At 47.1% G+C, this 23,223-nt stretch overlaps 1 protein-coding gene across 2 annotated transcripts in view; it reads left to right on the top strand.

Annotated features, from left to right (window-relative positions):
- The window catches only part of ENPP6 (ectonucleotide pyrophosphatase/phosphodiesterase 6), an 81,548-nt gene that overhangs the window by 20,074 nt on the left and 38,251 nt on the right, over positions 1-23,223 (top strand). For both annotated transcript variants that reach the window (XM_040243042.1, XM_040243041.1), the window contains exon 2: positions 10,081-10,260. In XM_040243042.1, coding sequence (XP_040098976.1) covers positions 10,081-10,260 — 180 coding nt within the window. The remainder of the gene's footprint in view (positions 1-10,080; positions 10,261-23,223) is intronic.

Below are 23,223 nucleotides of genomic sequence, written 5' to 3'. Positions count from 1 at the left end.
GGAGACCTGGGTTTGATCCCTGGGTTGGGAAGATCCCCTGGAGAAGGGAATGGCAACCCACTCCAGTATTCTTGCCTGGAGATTCCCCATGGACAGAGGAGCCTGGCAGGCTACAGTCCATGGGGTCTCAAATAGTCAGACACGACTGAGTGACTAAGCACAGCACAGCACAGAAATGCTCAATAAAATGGGAGCGTGTTTCAGAAGGGATTCCATCTTAAATGCAGTAATCAATTCAAGTTCTTTTCCACCTTTGTGCTGAGATGAGGATAGATTAAATTGTCTGGAAATATCCTTGAGCTTTGGTAAAAAATTAGCTTTCCCCAAATAAAGGGTGTTTAAAAGTCCCAAGCTTACATTTTTGTCCTTATTCTGGAAAATAACTTGTTTCTGTACCTGTCTTCTAGCTGCTAAATAATTACAGCAAGCTAGCATATTCCAGAAAAATAATACATTCTTTTGAGTCCAGTGACCTCAAAACTCTGAGCATGAATATCTCTAATAGAAAAATCTCTCCCCTCTTAACATTCCGGTGTTATTTTTGTTGCAAGTCCCTACACTTCACACTATAATCAAAGCCTGTTATCTCGGACTTGCAATATTTGTGACTCAGACTTAATCAGGACTGTGTCTAGCACATACATCAGTCATTGCATTTAAAGATGTGCAAATTGTGAACTTCTCTTTCAACTTGATCTTGCATATTTCACTCGAAACCGCTTCTTTAACACACCAAATTCTGTCTTTGAACAAGTTAAGAAAATAGGGTGTATTTCCTAGCAGAGGTGACCCATAAAGCCAATTACAGTTTGTAGGTTAAGTCAGTGCTTCCAGCAGTTCACCCTTCATTCTCTCATGTCTCTTGGGTATCAAGATGTTCCTGAACATTCACTAGTCTAAACAGGGCCTCAACTCATCTTTAGACCCTCCAAATGGGAAAGCGCAGAGAGGAGTCTGTCTAGTGTGGAAAAGTCTGGCTTATATAACGTTCTCAGGCTGCCGGGCTCTGAATCCAGCGTGCAGTTACTTCTTGGCATCGTGTCAATTTGAGGTGATGTCTGTAGATACATTCAGTCTCTAAAATGCACCCATTAACCGGAGACCCCTACACCGCAGACCTTTGGGAGCCTCTCATTCCGCAGCTGGACGCCTTGCAGAGGGAGAGGGGGCATAAGAGTCCCGTCCGCTTTGTTGGCACCCCTTGTCTGGCAGTCTCCCCTCCTTCAGAAATATTTATGGTACAGTTTGTGCATGAAAATCAATTGCCAGTGGCAGGCGGGTCTGGCTTTTCTGAAGATCCGAGCTTCTCCCTGTGATTACCTCGGGGAGAGTCTCAGCGGCAGTCCCTGGATCTGGGGCAGTTTCTACCCAAATGACCAAGCCCTGGTGGGCTGGGGAGCCAGCCGGTGGCCGGAGGGCAGAGGCTGCTGGGGAGGGTGCGAGTGTTGAGTCCTGGAGACCTGGCTTTGAACTGGGGCTCTGCCCTCCTGCCAGCTCCCTGGCACTAGCCTTGCCCCTCAGCCACTCTGAGCCTTACTCTCCCACCTGCCGCATGAGCACAGTATTATCTGCCTCTCAGAGTTGTGTTGAAGACTAAACGAGATGGAAGCACCTAGTTCCAGGTACAGGGAAGGTGGCCGAGACCTGGTAACTAACTAGTCCTATTACTAAGCTGATCAGCAGACACCCATCAAGGTGGCTCAGACCTTTGGCCTTCAGGTCATGACCCCTCCTGAGTCTAACTCCAGCCCAGGTAAAGTGCTTCCTGAGTGGGCTGATTCCCGGAACCTGACCCCTCACCCCTTAGGGTCCCCAGAAGTCAACCGGTCCTTGAGGGCAGAGGCTCTATGATAGCATGAAAGCTGGTCCAGGAGCGGCAGCAGCTCTGTCTCTGTGGGTGTGTTAAGGCTGCAGAGAGCACCTAGTGCCAGGCGAACTAGTGACCCTGGTGAGCTAGTGTTAGAGGGTCATCGTGGTCAAGAGTGAGGACGCTGGGTCCAGGCTCCCTTGGTTGAATCCTGGCTCCACGTCACCTGCTGGCGTAAGAATTCAATCAGTCTACCTCTCTGGGCCTCAGTTACTTCCCCTGTAAAGTGGGCCTACCACGAGTTCTTGCCCATTAGGGTGATCGTGAAGATTAAACATGCTGGTTTCCTAAAGCTGCTGTAAGTACCACAAGTTGGGTGCCTTGGAACACAACAAATGCATTGCTTTGCTGTTCTGGCAGCCAGAGGCCCGAAACCAAGGAGCTGGCAGGGCCCTGGTCCCTCTGAAGGCACCAGGGGAGGGTCGCCACCCACAGCTTCTGGGGTCGCTACCCGCAGCTTCTGGGGTCGCTGGTGTTCCTTGGCTTGTCGGTGACCGTGTTCTCCCTGTGGCTTTACAGCATCTTCCCTCTGTGCATGTCGGTCCCAGTGTCTAAATGCTCCCTTTTATAAGGACATCAGTCTGATTGGATTAGGGGCCCCCTGTGACCTCTCTTGAACTTGATTTCCTCTGTAAAGATCCACTTTCCAAATAAGGTCAACTTTTGAGGTACTGGGCATTGAGGACTTCAATATATCTTTTTGGGGAGGGTACCATTCAACCTGAGGAGGGCGTGGCAACCCACTCCAGTATTCTCGCCTGGAGAATCCTCATGAACAGAGGAGGCTGTTTGGCTACAGTCCCTAGGGTTACAAAGAGTCGGACATGAGTGAGTGACTAAGCACAGTACCATTTAACCTGTAACAGATAGACTTAGAACAAACCTTGGAACATGGTAAGCATTACATATGTTTTTAAAGTATTTTTGTCTTTAATACTCATCACAGTCCAGCCAGAGAAGTACTATTATTCCCATTTTAGAGATGGAAATGTGAGGCTCTGAGAATTTAAAGATTAGCCTCAATTTCCACAGCTAGAAACAGGGGAAGACCCCTTCACCTCAACTCTGACCCATCTGACCATGCGCTCACGCTGTCTCCACTGTACCCATCAGCCTCTCAGAGATGAACAGCTTGCCCACAGCTGGCGCCGGGTGTCCATCACGCATGCTTGTAACCCAGACTTCCGCAGGTGTGGCCGCAGAGGCCTGCCTGCAGCTCTGGGCTCAGAAGTCACCTGAGTGCTGCCTCTGGGTGAAAATGTATATGCTCTAAAAGAATCACTTCCAAAGTCCGCATTAACATTTTGTAACCTGTATTTATATCTCTATGTTTTGACTAAACTGATGTGCCTAAAGTATGACTTCACTTTTCAACCAGCTATTTTGATATATAATAGATGTGGCCATATTCATCTAATGGAAACACATGGATGTCAGGAAAACAATGCATGGCTTTAGAAACTAAAGATTAGTATTACTTTGTAAAGGTGATTACACAGCCCAAGAATTCAGAAAGCTTTTGTATAATAGAGAAATTCCTCATTAGTTGTGGAACCTGGGTGTTTAGTGATTCAATTCACTATGTCGTTCTCAGCATGTGTGTTTAGAGACATAAATAAATGGTCTAAAAAAGGCCAAGAGGTCTCATCTTGAAATCAGCATAGTTTTATGTTCCAGATTGCAAATATAACCACTAAAAGTATTGCAGCCATGAAAAGTGAAGTGCGCAGAACATGATGATGAGGGATGATCCAAGTTCGAGTCGCTCATATCTCTTTGCACCCCCCCAACTCGTCCACTATGATTTATTAGCACTGGGACAGTGAGCAAAATATTCAACCCCTTTGCAGCTAATACATAGAAAATGTGGAGAGTCATTTCTTACTTCTGAATTCACACGTGGTGGGTTAGGCCAGGGGTTTCCCTGGTGGCTCAGATGGTAAAGAACCTGAGACGCAAGTTCGATCCTTAGGTGGGGAAGGTTGCTTGCGGGAGGGCATGGCAACTCGCTCCCATATTCTTGCCTGGAGAATCCCATGGACAGAGGAGCCTGGTGGGCTACGGACCATAGGGTCACACAGAGTCAGACACGACTGAAGCGACTGAGCAACATGCACGCACAAGTTAGACAGGCGATTCCGTTCCTGAGATGTGTGCAGGAGCGTATGCACTCACAAGGCCATGTGGCGGGACCTCAGGCTCAGGAGGTCCCCATATCCAGTTAAGGACTCACTCCTCGAACTAAGAAGTCAACACGATTGATTTTCGTGAAAAGCCCACACCTTAGGATTCTCTTTGGCAGCTGTGCTGGGAATTCTCTATTGGTCTCTTTGCCCTCCTCCCCCTTCTCTGGCCTGCCTGGAGCCCCTGGAGGATCCCACGGATTGCCTCAGCTGGACAGCACTGGGGGGACAGCAGAGGCCGGGTATTGATTTCCCTTCAAGCCTGGGCGGGGGCAGGTGCATGATGGGTGAAAGTGGAAAAAGCCCGGGTTGCTTCGCCATCTCTTATTAGCCCCCCAGGGCCCTGGCCACCCTTTTGCAAACAACCCCTTTGACAACATACATGTGTCATGCCAGGACCCTGGCTGAGTGAAGCTCCGACACTTTTGAATTGTACTAGCCCAGCGTGTCATTAAGGAGATCTTGCCTTCCCAGGAAAGGGAGCCCTGAGTGATAGAGTGGAAAGTTCTCCATTTTACCTGAATAAAACGTTCACCCCCTCGTCTCATCATTATTTGCACGTGCTATCACCTCAGTTGAATACCTCCTAATTTCACTTCTCCTTCACTGTGACTATGAAATAGGAGCAGATAAAGGATGCTTTCTCTAGAACTGCCAGATAGGATACAAGATACTCAGTTAAATTAGAAGTTTAGGTAAACAGCAAATAATTTTTTAGGAGAAGTATGTTCCATGGAATAATGGGGTTATATTTATAGTAAAAAATTGTTTATCTGAAACTCAAATTTAACTGGGAATCTTACAACTTCTTTTTTTTTTGGCTAAAATAAATGTAACAACTCTAACTAGAATGGCCTTCTGAAGTGGGCAGTTCTTGTTCAAAGAAACATTTTCTTTTTTTTTCCTTTTTGTCCTTCCTTATTTTCTTCCTTCCTTCCCCTTGCCCCCATTTTTTAAAGCATTCTTATAGAATGCTAATAAATTAAAAGACTCTTGCTCCTTGGAAGAAAAGTTATGACCAACCTAGACAGCATATTAAAAAGTAGAGACATTACTTTACCAACAAAATTCTGTCTAGTCAAAGCTTTGGTTTTTCCAGTAGTCATGTATGGATGTGAGAGTTGTGCTATAAAGAAAGCTGAGCACTAAATAATTGATTCTTTTGAACTTGTGGTGTTGGAGAAGACTCTTGAGAGTCCCTTGGACTGCAAGGGGAAGGACTGATGCTGAAGCTGAAACTCCAATACTTTGGCCACCTAATGCAAAGAAGCGACTCATTGGAAAAGACACTGAATATTGAAGGCAGGAGGAGAAGGGGATGACCGAGGATGAGATGGCTGGATGGCATCACTGACTCAATGGACATGAGTTTGAGTAAACTCTGGGAGTTGGTGATGGACAGGGAGGCCTGGTGTGCTTAAGTCTATGGGGTCGCAAAGAGTCGGACATGACTGAGCAACTGAACTGAACTGAACTTCTTCCCACTAGGGCCTCTTGGGAAGCCCTCATTAGCTTATCAGTTCAGTTTAGTCTCCAACTGAGACTCTCCAACTGCCAATGCAGGAGACATAAGAGACTTGGGTTCAATCCCTGGGTTGGGAAGACCCCCTGAAGGAGGCACGGCAATCCACTCCTGTATTCTTGCCTAGAGAATCCCATGGACAGAGGTGCCTGTCCATGGGGTCGAAAAGAGTCGGACAGGACTGAGCAACTTAGCTCGCATGCATAAGCTAATGAGCTATGCAAACTTAGGAGTGATGCAGGAGCTCTGGAGGGCTGAACTGCTTTTGAGAGAACTTTGAAATTCAGGGAGAAACTTTGGAGGTAGGTGCTGTGTAGCGGAGATGAATCAGTAAGGTGTACAAGGCCAGAGTTTTTTTGAGTGAGGGGCCAAGGAGGAAACCTTGGTGGGGGTAGCTGAAAGGACTTTTAAGAACGTGGATGTCTGACCCTCAATCCTCAGTTCTTTGCTCTGCTCTCAGTCTTCCTCTTCGCACCCCACTGAATCCCCAGTTAAGTTTACCCGACTCATGCATATTTCATGTGAGCGGGTTTCTTTGTGCCACGCAGTACAGCACTGAGCGTCGCTTCTGGGGTGCCATATGTCATGGCAGCAGGAGTCTAGAAGGAGAGATGCCTGCGATGTACTGAGTGTCACGGGGAAGTGCAAGAATTCAGTGGAAATGGGTTTGGGACAAATGACGTGGAGAGCTCAGAAGAAAGGAGGCTCCAGCTGATCCCCAGATTCCATTTGTTGGCGTGACTCTCTACCCTCATGTCCATAATGTAAGTTAATGTTCAGAGGTTTCACTATGTGCCAGGTATTCATCCATGTGGTGGTGGTTTAGTTGCTAAGATATGTCCAACTCTTTGCGACCCCATAGACTGTAGCCCGCCAGCTCCTCTGTCCATGGGATTTTCCAGGCAACAATACTGGAGTGGGATGCTGTTACCTTCTCCAATTTATGTATTCATAGGCATATGTGTGTACAGAGCTGCATTTGGAGGAGGTTGGGGAGGAGGGAGAGGAGGCAGATCTTCCTTAACACCGTACCTGAAATCCACCTGGGATTTGTGGTTTGTGATGGTGTCAAGAAAGTTTCTACTGATGTTTTGAGCAAAGGGTCCGAGTAATCAAACTACAGCGAGGCTCCGTTTAGAAAGCCCAGAGCAGAGAAAAATCAAGAAGAGTTGCAGATGCCTAAAAATAGACACGGTCAGGCAGAAATATGGAGAGGAGAGCTTGTGGGCTGCAGAAGCCGGTACAGTGTGCTCCGTTCTGTTCTGTTCTTTTCCTCCTTTCCCCGAGCAATAAAAACAAAAGAGCGAGAGAGGGCCAGGGTGGGTAAGGAAACCAGCTTGAGGAAGAGCAGACTCAGACTGTCACAGCCAGACTGCCAGCCTTCATATATTCATGCGGAGGAAAATCAGCTCATCTGGGAGCAGACGAGGAGATGGAGAGCCACCGTCTCCTGCCGGCTTCCCCGAAAGGCAGTGCTTCCCAGAACAAAGGGATGGCCCTGGAGACCAGCCCGGCATCTGTGATTAAGCCTTTGAAGAATACACCCTCTCACTTCACCTGAAGGCCCAATCCACTAAAAGAATAAAACCCACTTTCTGAACAGGGTTCCAAGATGACCTTCTTGTTGAGAGAGCCCCCTCATCACTTTGACACCCTTTAATCATAGAAGGAAAACCAGAGTGGGTAGCCTTTCCCTTCTCCAGCGGATCTTCCCAAACCAGGAATCAAACCGGGGTCTCCCGCATTGCAGGGGGATCCTTTACCAACTGAGCTATTGGGGAAGCTCCAAAGAATAAAACTCACTTTCTGAACAGGGTTCCAAGATGACCTTCTTGTTGAAAGATCTCCCTCTTCACTTCGAAACCCGTTAATGATAGAAGGGAAGCCACTGGTTCCAGGATCTTCTTGGGCACCATCCTCTCCCAGGAAGTGGTTGGCACCCTCCCTACTGGTGCTCACGCCATTCATCCTCTGGAGAGGGGTTGGGTCTCGCGACAGTGGGGATGGATGATTTACCTGCTTAGGTCTGAGCTCCCCTTAGAAGGGATGTGCAACTCTGGGCCAGCCTGGACCAGCCCGGGTGCTGGTGGTGACCAAAGCCACCTCTGGAGGTCTTGTCTCAAAGGCACTCCAATGGAGAGGGCCATAATTAAGGTCTCTGAGGTTCACCGGAGTCTACAGTCACCATGACCAATTGGTACGGAAAGAAGATACAAAAGCTAATGTTGAGAACCAAAGACCCTTTAGGAAAAAAGTGAAGAGACCCAGATGACCACAGGAAAGAAGACTTCATCATCTGAAATGTAAAAATGTGGTAGAGCTGTGCATTAGCTGCCCACACAGATCCTAGCTCTCCTCAGTGAGGCCTTATGGGTATCTGAAAAATACAAGTGGGAGAGGTAGAGAATTTAGTTCAGCAGCAATTCTCCAGGAGAATATTCTCTCTCTGCCGTCCTCTCTCACACATACATGCATACACACACACACACACACACACACACACACACACACACACCCCATAATCCAGTCATATCACAGCTCTACCGTCTAGGGGAGGCCATCACTTTTCACCCATGAGGGATAGAGCAAAGGATAGTGAGAAAGCCTGAAAATCTTTGGGTCTAGAGGGTTGAATATGAGTGTTGAAAAAAAGAGCGAAATTTCATCAAATGATATTGTAGGGTTTCTGAGACATACAAGTAAATGACGGAAGTTGTAAATACTTAAAAAATTTTTTTTTGTTTGTTTGCTTCATGCTTCTCTGAATACAGCACATTTTCAAAACTGAATCATATTAGCCCCTGCTTTCATCTGGGTTTCATGCATTTCTTCTAGAGTAATCAAAACAGTTCCAATTAAAAGTAGAGACTGCTGCACGCACGTGCGCGCACGCACACGCACACACACACACACACACACACACCCCTTCTCCCTACTATTCGAACTTTTTGGCCAATGCTATACATAGCAAGGGCTTCCCAGGTGGCTCAGCGGTAAAGAATTCAATTGCCAGTGCAGGAGACGTGGGTTTGAGCCCTGGGTGGGGAAGATCCTCTGGAGAAGGAAATGGCAACTCACTCCAGTATTCTTGCCTGGAGAATCCCATGGACGGAGGAGCCTGGAGGGCTACAGTCCACGGAGGAGCAAAGAGTCGAACACAACTTAGCAACAAAACAATAAGACGCATAACAAGGTGCTTGAGTATGGGGACCACATTTATTCAAATCTCTACATCTATCATAATGTATAGTCCATAGGAGCATTTAATAAATGTTAGTTGGAATAAATGAAACTAAGAGGTTCTTTAGTCATTGGATAATTTGCTCAAAGTTTTTATTTATTTGTTAATTCTGTCAATTCACACGTGAAAGCTTTGGTCAGGGTCGAAAAACTAACTCTATAGTTTTGGGCAAAAATAATTTTGTTTGGCTCTCTGGGCTTTAAATTGAAAGCATCACTTGTGGAACGCCTGAGTTTCTATGATGAAATAAAAGGGTTTTTTTTTTTTTTAAAAAAAGGTTTTTACTTTGGGATATTTTGAGTCTACAAATTTTCAAAATTATATTTTATGGTTTCTCCTTTTTTGATTAAAAGTAAAGTGTGGGTGTTGAGGAGTAGGCGCTGGCAAGAAGAAAGAACAACAGCAAACAAACAGGGAAACAAAAAAGCCACTTTGATGAAGCATCGTCAGTGAGCTCGATGAAGCCTGTTTCATCCCGGTGCCAAATGATGCTCACTAAATCACAGCAATTTTTGATGCACTTGCCAATGTTTGTGTTATTTTTACTTTAAAGATGTAACAGATTGCTCCAAAATAAATAATTTAAGCCTCATGTTTCAAATGAGTCCAAGCGCTGTGTCTTTCACTTTTGCACCCAACAGAAGCTCCTCTCGTGTCTGTACCACACTCCACTGGGAGGGATGTCTTGCTTTGTTTTTCAAAGCGGAGTCTATTTTTCACCATTCTGTTCCGAACATCAAGGGTTCTATCATCATTCAGCACTTGAAGTGATAACTCCTCTTTATCCGGGAAAAATGGGAACAAACTCCATGGCATCTAGATTCGTGATCCGCTGGGAGGAGGGCTTGGAAGGGCTGCAGAGAGAACTCTAGGCTGAGAACATAACCCAAGCCCACGGGAATCTACAGTGTTCACACTGAAATTCTTTTCTAGACGTCAAGCCACGAACAATGGGTCAGGTTTTGCACACCATGGTCTCGGTTTAACTTAAAATAGCTTCAGACTTGGCCAATTACTTTCACTCGAAATGGCCCCATCGTCAATCAGTATTGGACTTCTTACTGGGTTGTTCACCTTTATGGTACAATATAAGAGAAAAGAAACATCTATGATTTAAAAAATAATAATACTAAAAAAACCCACCAAGAATGTATGCTGTTCTTTGCTCCCTAAATGAACGCGAATGGCTTATAAATTCAGAAAATAAAGATGAAGTGTAAAAACACCAGAACAATAAACTGACAGCCTTGTGTCTTCGTTAATGTAGGTCGCCACTGTGAGGTCCATCAGATGACCGGGAACTACATGTGGGACCCCGACACCAACAAGTCATTTGACTTAGGTATCAACAGAGACAGCCGGTTGCCCCTCTGGTGGAATGGATCAGAACCTCTGTGGGTCACTCTGACCAAGGCCCAGAGGAAGGTCTACATGTACTACTGGCCAGGTGAGTGTGCTGACCTCCAGGCCAATCCAACCTCCCAAACCTCAAAGTACCGTGGCATCTCTGAGGACAAGCATGCATGTGGAGGTGTTTGAAGACCAAGCCAGGGTTTGAAAAACTTGGATCTTTGTTCAAAAAGTACCTTATGGAAGTGTTCCTTTATATTTTGCTGCATGTAGATGTGTTTGAAGACCAGGCCAGGGTTTTTCCTCTATGTTTTGTTGCCCTGCGGCATGTGGGATCTTAGTTCCCAGACCAGGGATCAAACCTGTGTCCCCAGCATTGGCAGGCAGATTCTTAACCACCAGGGAAGTCTCCTTTATATTTTGGTTTGAACGCTAGCATCAGACCAGACACTATGCCATCTCTTACTATCCTTGGTTCAGCAATATTTCTGCAGTATACTATGCATTTTCATGGGCAAAATTTTGGATACCCAGGAGAGATAAGTAATAGGGTGCTTATTTGCCTTACAAAAGAATTTGGAGTACCATTTCTATAGATTTTGAGATCTCCTACAATACTGAAAAGAGGGTTCAAAGCTCTTGCAACTTTTTGGTTGTGCATTCAATGAAGCCTCTATATTAATAGTTTGCCTGCTATATAGATAGCCAGTGAGAAACTGAAGGACTTAACTTACTTCAATGAGGGAGATAAGCAGTCATGTAGACTGTCCTGGAGGCCACAACGAGGCTTCAGCATCTCTTGTCCTTTACTTTTGTTCTATTTTTTGGCTGCGCCGCATGGCTTATGGGATCTCAGTTGCCCCAACCAGGGATCAAACCTGTGCCCCCTGCAGTGGAAGCACAGAGTTTGAACCACTGGACCACCAGGGAAGTCCGGGAGGCTCTCATTTTGTCAGCCAAAACTCTGTCATTAAGGATGACAGGATTCCATGACAACAAAATAATCGACTCACCTCTGTCTTCCCATTGACGGGACGTGTTGCTAGGCAAGTGGGCAATTTGACTTTTCCACACACGTGGCTGCAGACACTTTTCTCCTATTGCTTCATGGTGCAATCCTAGATGATTGTTCTTGTGGAAGGAGAGATGGGGGAGGCCTAGAAGAAATGAAGGGATACAAGCGGAGAAGCTGCTGGAGGGATTTCGCTGGGCTGGGTTGTTGGCAAAGCAGCCTGATGAAATGGTGAGAGCGTTGCGGGTTCTGCGGCAATGGGGAAGCCTGGAGAGAAGGGTGAGTAAGCCCAGGCTGAGTCACAGGTGGCCCACATCAAGGACATGGGCCTTGAGCAGGAGTTTGCAGGATGCTGGTTGGTGGCAGTCACATGGAGAGTGGTTCAGGGCATTCAAGGCCATGCCAGCTCCCGGAGGAGGAGCATGGAACACAGATTAGCTGGGGAGCGGGGCGACCTGCCATGCTGCGGCAAGTGCCCTAAAGCCGCCACTGAGCAGTGATTAGCATCCACAGGTGAGCCTGGGACGACCAGGGCAGCTTTCACATCACATTTGCTACTTCACCTCCGAGCAGCGGAACAGACAGACCAGTCCTGCTGGCAGATGCAGAGTTGTGGGCGTATTAGAGTTGGTTCAGGAGACACCTGGGGTTTGGTCCCTAACAGCTACCTTGGCTGACTTGAGAAAAAGCTTTCAAGCAAGGGTAGGGTTTAGAAGATGCCATCACCTTAAATGGAGGCTCCATTTTTCAAACAGTTGGACGTAAGATTAAGAAAACAAATGGGTGCCTCAGCCAAGCTAATCAGACTCTGAGAGGAGCCAAGCTCAGTTTCAGCACAACATGATGAGGTCCGGAGCCAAACGTTGCTGCATTTTGAGGTCATTCGCAGTAATCAGCATCGAAAAGCACAAGGGTCCTGGTGCATAGGCCCAGGAGAGGCACAGATGGATTGCACTGTCTTAGGGACCACCTCAGAACAGACCATCAAGACTAATATTGCCCCGGTGCCGTAAGGGTCACCTTCCACAGTATCGGATTAATTTAACTTTCTGTGTCTTGGAACTTGAGTTCTTCCTGCCTTGAAGAGGATCTCCCCCAGAATCTCCTCCCCTCTCCTCACATGCTTCGGCCTATGTTCCCCCTCTCCCATACCTTTTGGGTGGGTTTGGATGCTGATGCTCCCGGAAAGGTGGGAGAAGACCCTAAAGGAGATATTTGCCGCATTTCAGACTTCTCTCTGCCCTACTACAGAGCTTCACTCTTGATCTCACCTTGGGGCATCTGGCTCCGTAACCATAATCAACAATTTGAATTTATATATCACCAAGTAGTGCTAGTTTGCATGTAAAGTATCTTGCTGCACCTCCAAATGGCTCCTGAAGGGCAAGAAAAAGCCAGTCACTTTCTCTGAGTCCCAGCTAATGTGACATGACAAATACTCCTTGAGGTCAATACTCCCTACCTGTCAGGAGGGCAGAAGCTGAGAAAGATAACCTCCTAGAATTTCCTCCAAACGAAGATTAGCTAACTGTCTGGCTGTGTGGAAGTCTTGATAGAAATTGGATGAAAAGTCTCTGGCTTCTTAGACACCGTCCAGTCCTTGTAAACTGGATCCACAAATTCAGATTCCTTGAGAACCCGCTGGCTCTGAAGGGCCTGGCGCCCAGCCCACATCCAGCATGCTCCGGCCCCTCCGTTCTTACTGGCTGACCGCCGAGGCATTAGCGGCCACTGCTGTCCTTTTCCTTCCCGCCTCAGCTCCCTCCAGACACAGTGCCAGGCCCTGTGTGGTCCTTGGTCTCTGCAAGATTAAGCAGAGTGCAGTGGCGTTTCTTCCAAATGTGACTTGGTTTTCTTTGCTTCTCGAATCCTCCTCTCCCCTCTCCACTCCCCACTGGACGTTGTACAGACCTCTTGACGAGGCCTGGGAAATCTTCGTTGCTCCAGTGAGCTGTGTTATGACACTTCGAGTCTCGCCGTGAAGTCAATATTTAGAAGTGCAATTTAAAAATGGCAGGAGTTCAAGTCTTCCTGTCAGGTAGATAAAACGGCAGACTGAAAAATTGATCACTGGTGAAGAGTCCAAAGGACCCCACCTCAAGTCTTGAGAAATTTAATATTGTAAGCAGAGCCTTTATTTCCCCACCCAGTGATGCCATGGAGCTGCGGAGGGGGGAGATGATCCCCTCAGGAAATGATCCCAGGCCCTAAATCAAATACTTGGAGGGAAGGCTCCCCCAGATCAGCCAGGATCTAGGGGTGCTCTGTGAAGGATAAGTTGAGGGTATGTCATCCCCTAACTTTATTCCCCTGTTCCATCCCTCTGGTTCGAAGTCCAGGGGGTTTTACTGAGCAGGGAAAAGAAGAGTCTCCAATATTCACTTCAGATGGAGACTAAACCAAGGAGAAGAATGCCTTGAGGAGAAGAGGTGACATGGGCGATATAGGAGAGTAAGGAAACCATTGCATGGAAATAGAATCTGAGCTCTGTGAACAACTGATGTTACTTTACACAATGGCAGAAGTTTTAAAGTTTATTCTCATGACTCTGATGAACCACCCCTTCCCCAAGGAACAAAAACAGCAGCCTTTTAGGAGTCTGTGGTTGAAACTCTTGGAGCAAGCGTCTGGAGACTCTTAAGTTTACATCTTCAGTCATGATTTTGCAGCACTAACTCCGTACGGCCAAGCAGTCAGGAAGAACTGGGGGCAATGTTCATCCGGCTGGGGATGGTGTTGGGTGTGGATATAGCCTCTATCCTGTGCAGGTGTTGAAACAAATAAGACAGCTTATGTGGGGAAAGACACATTTCCAACCAGCTTCTCCTCCCCTGCCTCCCAGAGGTGGGCTGGGTGGGGAGTTAACAGGTGGGTATGTGACCCAGCTCCAGTCCAGTTTGTGTGTGCTCACTCAGTCGTGTCTGACTCTTTGTGACCCCATGGACTATAGCCCACCAGGCTCCTCTGTCCATGAGGATTCTCCAGGCAAGAATAATGAAGTGGGTTGCCATGCCCTCCTCCAGGGGATCTTCCCAACCCAGGGATCAAACCCAGGCCTCCCACATTGCAGACAGATTCTTTACTGTCTGAGCCACCAAGGAAGCTTCCCAGTCCAGTTTGGGTTATTAAAATCAAGTTGATTTAGTCTGGATAAGTGAGGAGACAGTTCCTGGCTACTGATCAGGACTTGTAGACTGTTCACAGCATCTTGCCCTGCCCCCACCATGCTGGGTCCCTGACAGCTTTCCCTTGGCCAAACTTAGATGAATGAACCTAGGCTGGGGGCAGTCTAGGAGCCCAGCATCAATCATGCAAATGTCTAAGTTCTTGGATTCTATCTATATATGACTCCAAACATCTGGATTAAAGACTGGAATTTTTCTTTCAAACATTTAACATTCAAACACAGGGACCCAGATTTTCACTAAATTTTCCAGTAACACTGCCAGTTTGGCATTGATCTTTAAGGTGGTTGCAATTTTAGGACCCGAAGAGGCTTTAGTCAGTAAGTAATTTTCGGTTATCTATACTTATAAATCAAGATCTCTTTAGGAAACTGATCAAAACTATGTTGTTTTTTTTTTTGCTAGAAAAACAAACACATACATACTACACTCACAATTCAATGCTCATACAATACAAGAGAATATACTGATGAGAAATACGAGATGGTCTTTGACATGACAACATATATACATCTATAGTATCTAGTAGATTTGGGGTTTTTTTCCGATGTGAGAGAAACATATCTCAAAAATTCATCAAGGTATAAATAACACCCCCCAAACCCTCTGGTTCATTTTGTCTGCCAAGTACTCTTGGGTCAGAATTCTCTAAGAGTCTCTGGATGGCATCACTGACTCAACAGACACGAGTTGGAGCAAACTCAGGGAGACAGTGAAGGACAGGGAAGCCTGGTGTGCTGCAGTCCATGAGTCACAAAGAGTCGGACACGGCTTGGTGACCGAACAACAACTCTGGGTTGAGTGCACCTGGGGTGCTTTCCTTTGAATGTTGGTACCGGGGGTTAAGGTCTGTGTCGCTGCTGCCGTGGTCTGTCTGTATCAGCAAGGAAAAGGTGACATATTCGCATTTCAAGTCAGAGGTTGTCTCAGAGGCGTGATCGATCTTCAAAAGATTCCTTTAGAGGCTCAGCCAGTCCCACGGCAGAGAGGCTGGGGAGGGTGGTGTCGCTCTGGAGTGCTGCCTGCCGCAGACTGCTCCCCCAGCTCTCCCGAGCCTTCAGAGCTGTTCAGCCACAGCCAGGCTCCTCTCACAAGATGGTGTCTCAGCCAGGGTTTCTCAGCAACATCCATTATAGTCATTGGAAAGCCTTAAAGAGAAACCCAGAGATGCACTCCCATTCTTCACAAATCATGGCAAATCTGCTTCTTCATAAAACATCTTATAAGGGTGTGACTCAGGGCCCATAATAAGCTCTCAGGAGACGGCCATGAGCAAAACCAGATACAGGCTCTCCCCGCCTCTGCCCCGCTCCCCCAGGGAACTTACCATCCATCCAGTCCAGGAGACAGATGATAATCTAATACTTGCCTGGATAAGTGAAAAGTCCACTTCTTTAAAGTATAATGACGAGAAGTCGATTGCCTTATGACCTCATCTAATAGGAGATCTGGTTTCACCCTAGAGGGCGATGTATGTTGACACCTGAGGGCATGGTGGGAGGGTAGTGGTGGAAGGAGCATCCGATCTGAGCAGATGACACGTGTTAAGGGATGAGAGGAGCTTGGAAGTTTCAAAAAACTAAGAGAGGAGGATGGACAGGGTGTGGGTGGGGTGGAGAGAAGCTGAGGTCAGGCCGGGCTCCATGCATGGGCCAACTGAAAAATGTGTTCTTATCCTGAGAGGAACTAGAAGTCACTGGAAGGTCTTAAGGAAGGAGGGGACAGTATAGTATGTGAATTTGATAAGAGAACTCTGGCAGGGCCTTGGAGCAGGGAACACAGGCCTCCGGAGCGGGTGGACGAAGGGCGGCCAGCCCACCAGGAAGGTCCTGCACAGACCCAGGAGAGAGGTGAGAACAGTGTGGATGAGGGTAGCAGAGGTGGGGAGAAACGGGGGGGTTGGGGACACACTTAGGGGCTAAAATCACCAGGGCCTGGTGACGCACTGGATCTGCGATGGAGGGCTCGACCAGCGACCAGCCGGACACTTGGCTTCCAGCTTACAGATTGGTACAGAGGGAGGCCGAGTCTTTGCCTAACCTGGGAATTGAAAGAGGAGTGGTGTGGAGGCAGAGGAATGTCTGAGTTGACCCTGTCAAGTCACAGGCTCAGAGAGGGGAGCTGGAGACACATCAAGGTGGTGCAGAGAGGACCCGGGGGTGATGAAGCTGTGGCCGGGAAGGTCAGCCAGGGGAGAGGCGACAAGCAGAGTGGAAAGTGTCCCAGGCATGGCCTGGGGGAAGGTGGCGCTCGAGGATCAGATGGGGCGAGTGAGGCTGCAGAGGAAGCAAAGGGGTTGCTCTGGAAGCAGGAGGAAAGACAGAAGAGCCGTGAAAAGTACAACGAAGGAGAGTGACATCACCCTTTGAAGGCATCTGATGAGCGGCCTGACGTCACCCGAGGGGCAGGGGAGGGCCCACTGGAGAGCAGGTCAGCTGAAATCTGTTGGCCCCACTTGCTGCAGAGAGGAAAGAAAAGGTTCTAGGAGAGAGTGGCCGTCCCAGGGTTCCCTGCCAAGGGGCAAAGACAGCATCTGGATTTATTATCTGCAGCATCACTGGCCAGCTCCAAACTCTGTAGCTGTTTAATTTCAGTGTAGTATCAAGAAGGGTTCATAATAATAACCCCACAGTATTCTTTAATTTCCCTCTATTGCAGGAGACTCTGGGCTTGTATAGTGACAACGATCATTGTACCTCATCTCATACTGGTTTTTGAAGGAAACAAAATGTAGAAAGAATAAAATTTGTCATGATTTTTCCCCCACACTTTTCAATTAAACAGGAAAAGAAAAAACAAAACACCTTTTTTTGTTCTGGTTAGTGAATCCACTGATTCCTGCTGCTGCTAAGTCACGTCAGTGGTATCTGACTCTGTGTGACCCCAGAGATGGCAGCCCACCAGGCTCCCCCGTCCCTGGGATTCTCCAGGCAAGAACACTGGAGTGGGTTGCCATTTCCCTCTCCAATGCATGAAAGTGAAAAGTCAAAGTGAAGACGCTCAGTCGTGTCCGACTCTTTTCGACCCCCTGGACTGCAGCCTACCAGGCTCCTCCGTCCATGGGATTTTCCAGGCAAGAGTACTGGAGTGGGGTGCCATTGCCTTCTCCAACTGACTCCTGCTAGGAGTTGGTATATTCTGATGACAAACAAGCACATCTCAGATCTCAAGGCAGACAAGGAGTCTGCAGTCAGCCCCCACCATGGATGATGCTGTGGTCACAGCAGACGTGGTGCCGGATGCGAATGTGGACGGGTTTCTAGGAGCATCTTAGGCATAAGAAAGGAACATATGCTAAGGTTCAAAGAGGAGCAGGCCTGGGCATATTGTGTTCATGGAACTACAGAGACTAGGACAAGGTTGCAGCTGAGAGACTAAGGCAGGAGCCAAGAGCTCAGAAACTGGAAATGGCCAGATCTTAAGATCCAGGGACTTAGGTTTTAGTAGGTAAAGGAACTTGAGTTCAAGGAGCAAGGAGTATTAGTTAGATTAGTATCAGTTGTAGAAACAGATAAGCCTCAGTTGTAGAAACAGATAAGCCCCAGAGTGTCAGAGGTTTAGCCCAATGGAAGTTTATTTGTTTTTTTATTTATTTTTTGCCAATGCAGGAGATGCAAGAGATGCAGGTTTGATCCCTGGGTCAGGAAGAGCCCCTGGAGAAGGAAATGGCAACACACTCCAGAACTCCTGCCTGGGAAAATCCCATGGACAGAGGAGCCTGGCAGGCTACAGTCCATGGGGTCACAAAGCATTGAACACGGTTGAACGACTGACCGCACAGACAAAGTCTGAAGTGGGTAACTGTGGTCAGCAGCTGACACTCCAGATAAGGATACAGATGCTGCTGGAGACGGACACATGTCCCCCCAAGTTCCTTCCTTTAGCATCTGAGCCACCAGGGAAGCCTTCTAGGATCCAAATACCAGGAAACCACTGTTCAGGGAGGAGGCTCTGGTAGGGACACCCCGTGTGCAGCAGTCCAGGCGCCTTCCCCCTCCGCCCCAGGGGGGAGCATGACGTCATTGCGATCATGCAGTCATTTGCAAGATTTTGATGACCTTGAATCATGTGCCTGAGACCCAAAGATGCTGCTCGTGGCTGGTAAGAGGGGGGCACCGGGGGGGTCCCTCATGCCTCATCTGGGGCTGCTGGGGAGAAGTGTGATCCCTGTCCCAGGACAGAGACTTTCCCATTGGACTCCCAGAGGCAGAGATCGCAACCCACTTTGGGCCTCACAATGCCTTGCTGAAGTTTCCCCACCGCCTTCCAAAAGCAGCTGCCCAGCCAGGGTTAGGCACATGCCACCCCCGCCCTTGGGTTCCTATCAGTCACCTCTTATGCCCAGTGAGTCATTCTTGGTGGAGTTTCCACAATCCTCTCTATTGGATGGGTGCTTCTCATCTCAGCTCCCTCCCCCTGATCACGGGCCAGCCCTTGTGGCACCTTGTGCCCGGGCCAGTCCCCCCAGCCCCAAGGCCCCCAGATCAGAAGAGTCCTCCCAGCCCTGTGGGCCAGGCCGACTCGGGAAAGGGTCTCTGAGATCAAAGGCCAAGCTTCCCCCAAGGACTTGTCCCCACAAGCTCCTGTGCCTCCGATGTGTCTCCCTGGAAAAGGTTACATGTGTCTAAGAGAGCTAATTGGCTTAGCTGTTTTAATAAGCTCTCCTGAGACAAGTATTCAGCAGCCGTACACCTGCATAAAATGCAGCTTGCAGGGGTTATTGTTACAAGACGCATCAGAGTTGGCAAGCCGAGAGGCACTTGTAAGGTGAGACCTGTGTTCTAGGAAGTTTGGAGAGGCGTGATTTTCACGGGCTCAGCTTGGTGGTCCTTGGAGGGAGCTGCCAGGAAGGAAGGATTATTCAGGAAAACAGCGGAAAAGTATCAGAGCCAGGAAGCTGATTAGTAGAAGGCAAGGAGAGCTTGGGGCAGTCACCTCTTCCACCTGAGGCCGTTGTTTTCTCAGCTATAAAATAAAACGGGTTGACGTGAGGCTGCTGTGAAGGGCTGTTCCTTGCGTTCAGATGCCGCGTCCTTGTGGGTGTGGCTGACACTGTCACCATCTCAGGTTTCCATGTTTATTTTGACAGTATTTTGGTCCATGAGAGTCAAGTGTTGCTAGGATATATTAAAATAATTTTCTAGTGAATGGAAGTTAAGTGTTTTGAAGAAGAAAGCCTTAATTTTTTTTTCTTGTTTGCATAAAGGTGCACGGGATTAGTGGTTCTCTTGGGCTGTCTTTTAAGTTCCGTCTAACTCTTTATTTTCAGCTCAGGATATTTTTATTGGGTTGCTGAGGTGGGAAAACAGACTTCTGACAGAGATAAGATGAGGACCTAGACAATGAGCCCTAATTAAGGGCAGTTCCCTTCCAAGTTCCCTGGGAACCGCAAGGAAACAAGATGCAGCAAAGCCAAGGCCTGCCCTTGACGGGCTGGTAAAGCCAGATGCTTCCTGCCAAGTTTCCGGCTCGTCTTTGAAAATGCTAGAGCCAGGCCACTGCCCTTGTTTCCCCACAGACTCCTGTTCAGAGATTCAGGAATCCCTGCTTTCCTCAGGCACAGCTAGGGTGACCTGAAGGCCCTCAGTTGACCAGACTCACGCTCCTGGGGAGGCCATGAAAATGTTCTGGAAGCAGCCGCAGGGCGCCCAGGCCCACAGACTGAGCCCGCGGTGGGTCCAGAGAGGGGCCCACAGACTCCTGACCAGAGAAAGAGCTCATGGGATCCACACAACACAGCCCCTCCGATGCTCTGATTTCCATCAGATAAAGACTAAGGAAAATAAAACCAAGCCCCCACACAAATTCTCCCAGGAATAATGAGTCTTGTCTTCTCTAAAACTACCACTCACTAATTCCATGTTTCATTCCACCATGGCTGTCTTTGCTGGCTGGCTGTTTCCTTTGCCAGTTATTTATTCATTCTGGGTTTTCAATACTAGAGGTCTGGTGATGACTGGTGTTGCCTTTTGAGATTCCACCCGGGAGAGACCGTTCTGGACAGAGTGCGCAGAAGGATTGCACTGGCCCCCATTTCTGTGTACTCGGGGACTGGGCTCTCCCTTTCCCGATCCACATGGAGGTATATAGGTTCTATCCAAATTAACTGTTCCTGCAGGACTTGCATTCAGGGCATCTCTGCTGAGTTGAGACACAATCCTCTCACTCCATCATCTAGCTTTCTGCTTATCTGCAGAGACAGTGAGCAGTAATGCTTGGTTTTCTCTGCAGTGAAGGTTCTCCCTCTCTCTGCTCAGCTGCTAGAGCTTCAGCTGGGGGACAAGCCTGAGAATAAATGACAGCCACCCGGCACATCTTACCTCCAGCTCCCCATGACACTCTAAACCCTGCTGCTTTCTGAAGCTCCCTTAGAGTAGCGGTACTAATGCCTGTTTTCCTGGTTCAGGGGTCTTCAAACTGTAAGGATTTCCAAGAGCACCATTAAAGGAATCTCTTTGAAGATCATCACGTTTCATATATAGTGCAAAGTCTGTTCTGATTAAAAATACACCCTTTTCCCACTTTATATAAGAAAGGAGTACCCCTTGTTGATTAAGAACCTTACTAAGGTGCATTGCCTTAGTATTTAAAAGCCTCCAGGGCCAAACAAAGAAACAGCTCAAAATATTGGAGTAGGTGTATAGAAAAGAATGCATGCAGTGACAAAATAACAGAACCTAAAAAAAACAAGTAATTTCCAATGCTCTCTTTTAAATTATTTAAGAAAAACTTAATTGAATTGTCAGCTGAAGCAGTATTTAAAAATTTATGATGATAGATCACTATGTGAATGTTAGCATTCAAAGAAGCAGTTCAAAGAATTAAATGACAAACTATTTCTATTTCCATCTACTTATTTATGTAAACTACTTTCTTAGCACTTAGATTTAACAAATAGGAATAGAGTCAATTCTAAACTTGTCTCATTCTACAAATCCATCATATTCATCCATGGATATACAAACTGATTTTTTAAAGATCCTATTCTTTTCATTATGAGATGTGTTTCCAATAAAATTGTTAACTTTTTATTCTTAAAAATCATTTATTGAAATTTGGGATTCCACTTGGTACAATGACAGGAAAAGATACTTGGAAACAACTCTTCTCTCCAGCAACAACTGAAAATGCTGCTGGATTGTGTGTGTTGGGGGGAAGGTAATGCATCAGACACAAACCAAGATCTAGAGAACTGGGTGTATCTGACAATCGGCACCATAGTTCTCCTCCATTTAAACACTGACCTCAAAAGCAGCCCCTGAGAGACTAAGACACTAACCTGAGATTTTAACAGGATCTCAGCATGGGACAAATGACAAAGACTGGCATTCACAGGTCACCATGGAGAACAGATATAGAAAACATCCTAGACTTTCAGTTGTGATAATAACTTCGGGTAAGAATGAACTAGAAGCAGACAGTGGGTGACGACCTCTGGATGACTGAAGCCTGTATAAAGCCCAAGCTGAGCCTCAAGTCATCTTCAGTTCAGTTCAGTCACTCAGTCTTGTCTGACTCTTTGCGACCCCATGGACTGAAGCATGCCAGGCCTCCCTGTCCATCAGCAACTCCCAGTGTTTACTCAAACTCATGTCCATTGAGTCAGTGATGCCATCCAACCGTCTCATCCTCTGTTGTCCCCTTCTCCTCCTGCCTTCAATCTTTCCCAGCATCAGTGTCTTTTCAAATGAGTCAGCTCTTCGCATCAGGTGACCAAAGTATTGGAGTTTCAGCTTCAGCCTCAATCCTTCCAATGAACATTCAGGACTGATTTCCTTTAAGATGGACTGGTTGGATCACCCTTTGCAGTCCAAGGGACTCTCAAGAGTCTTCTCCAACACCACAGTTCAATAGCATCAGTTATTCAGTGCTCAGCTTTCTTTATAGTCCAACTCTCACATCCATACATGACCACTGGAAAATCAAATCATCTTCATCGCCGACTAAATTCACTCTGGGTTGGGACTTCCCCAGTGGTCCTTTAGTACAGACTCAGTGCTCCCACTGCAGGGGGCCTGGATTCAATCCTTGATCAGAGAACTACATCCCACATGCTGCAAATGAAAGATCCCACATGCTGCAAATGAAAGATCCCACATGCTGCAAGTGAGACCCGGTGCCAGACAAGTAAATAAATAGTTTAAAAAGTAAATTCACTCTGGGTTAAGATGGTCTGCCTGCAGCCTACATGCCCATGATAAGCAAAAGCATATGCTTTCCAGAAGAAGTTAATAACATACAGAGCGTCAAATGATAGCTACAATTTTCCATATACAACAGAGAGCATTCAGCTATTAAAAAAAAAAAAAAAACAGAATATGGGGAAACAAGGCCTGACTGAAAACTCAGGGGAAATAAATAGACCAATCTTGACTGAAAAATCAAGAGAAACAGAGTAGACAATAGACTCAAACCCACTGATCCAGATACCAGAAGACCTAAAGAGAGGTATGATAAGAGGACTAAGTGACAAAATGGAGACTTGTACTAGTAAACTAGAACCTTTTCTAGAAAGTGAATTCTAGAGCTAGAGACAGTGCTCCAGCTTAAATAGGCAAAAGGATGAAAAAAGGCAGGAAAAAATGTTCAAGACATACGGGACATCGTGAAACGGCCACATGAAGAAGGATTGGAAAGAGAGGATAAGACACAAGTGATATTTGAGAGATGAGTTTGAGAACTTTCCAAAATGGACAAGAAATATCGAGTCACAGACTCAAGAAGTGCTGTGAAACCCGGGAGAGAACACCATGGCTATGAGAACTGCTGACTCCTCAGACGATGAGAAAATCTTCAAGGAAGCAGCAGAAAATTGTGCAGAGAGGCAGGGATAGGACTGACAGCTGACTTTCCAACAGAAACG

The sequence above is a fragment of the Oryx dammah genome, unplaced genomic scaffold, assembly GCF_014754425.2.
Source record: "Oryx dammah isolate SB20612 unplaced genomic scaffold, SCBI_Odam_1.1 HiC_scaffold_7, whole genome shotgun sequence".
In the NCBI taxonomy this organism is placed as follows: domain Eukaryota; kingdom Metazoa; phylum Chordata; class Mammalia; order Artiodactyla; family Bovidae; genus Oryx; species Oryx dammah.
The sequence above is the reverse complement of the archived record's forward strand: the minus strand, read 5'-3'. Positions and strand labels throughout refer to the sequence as shown.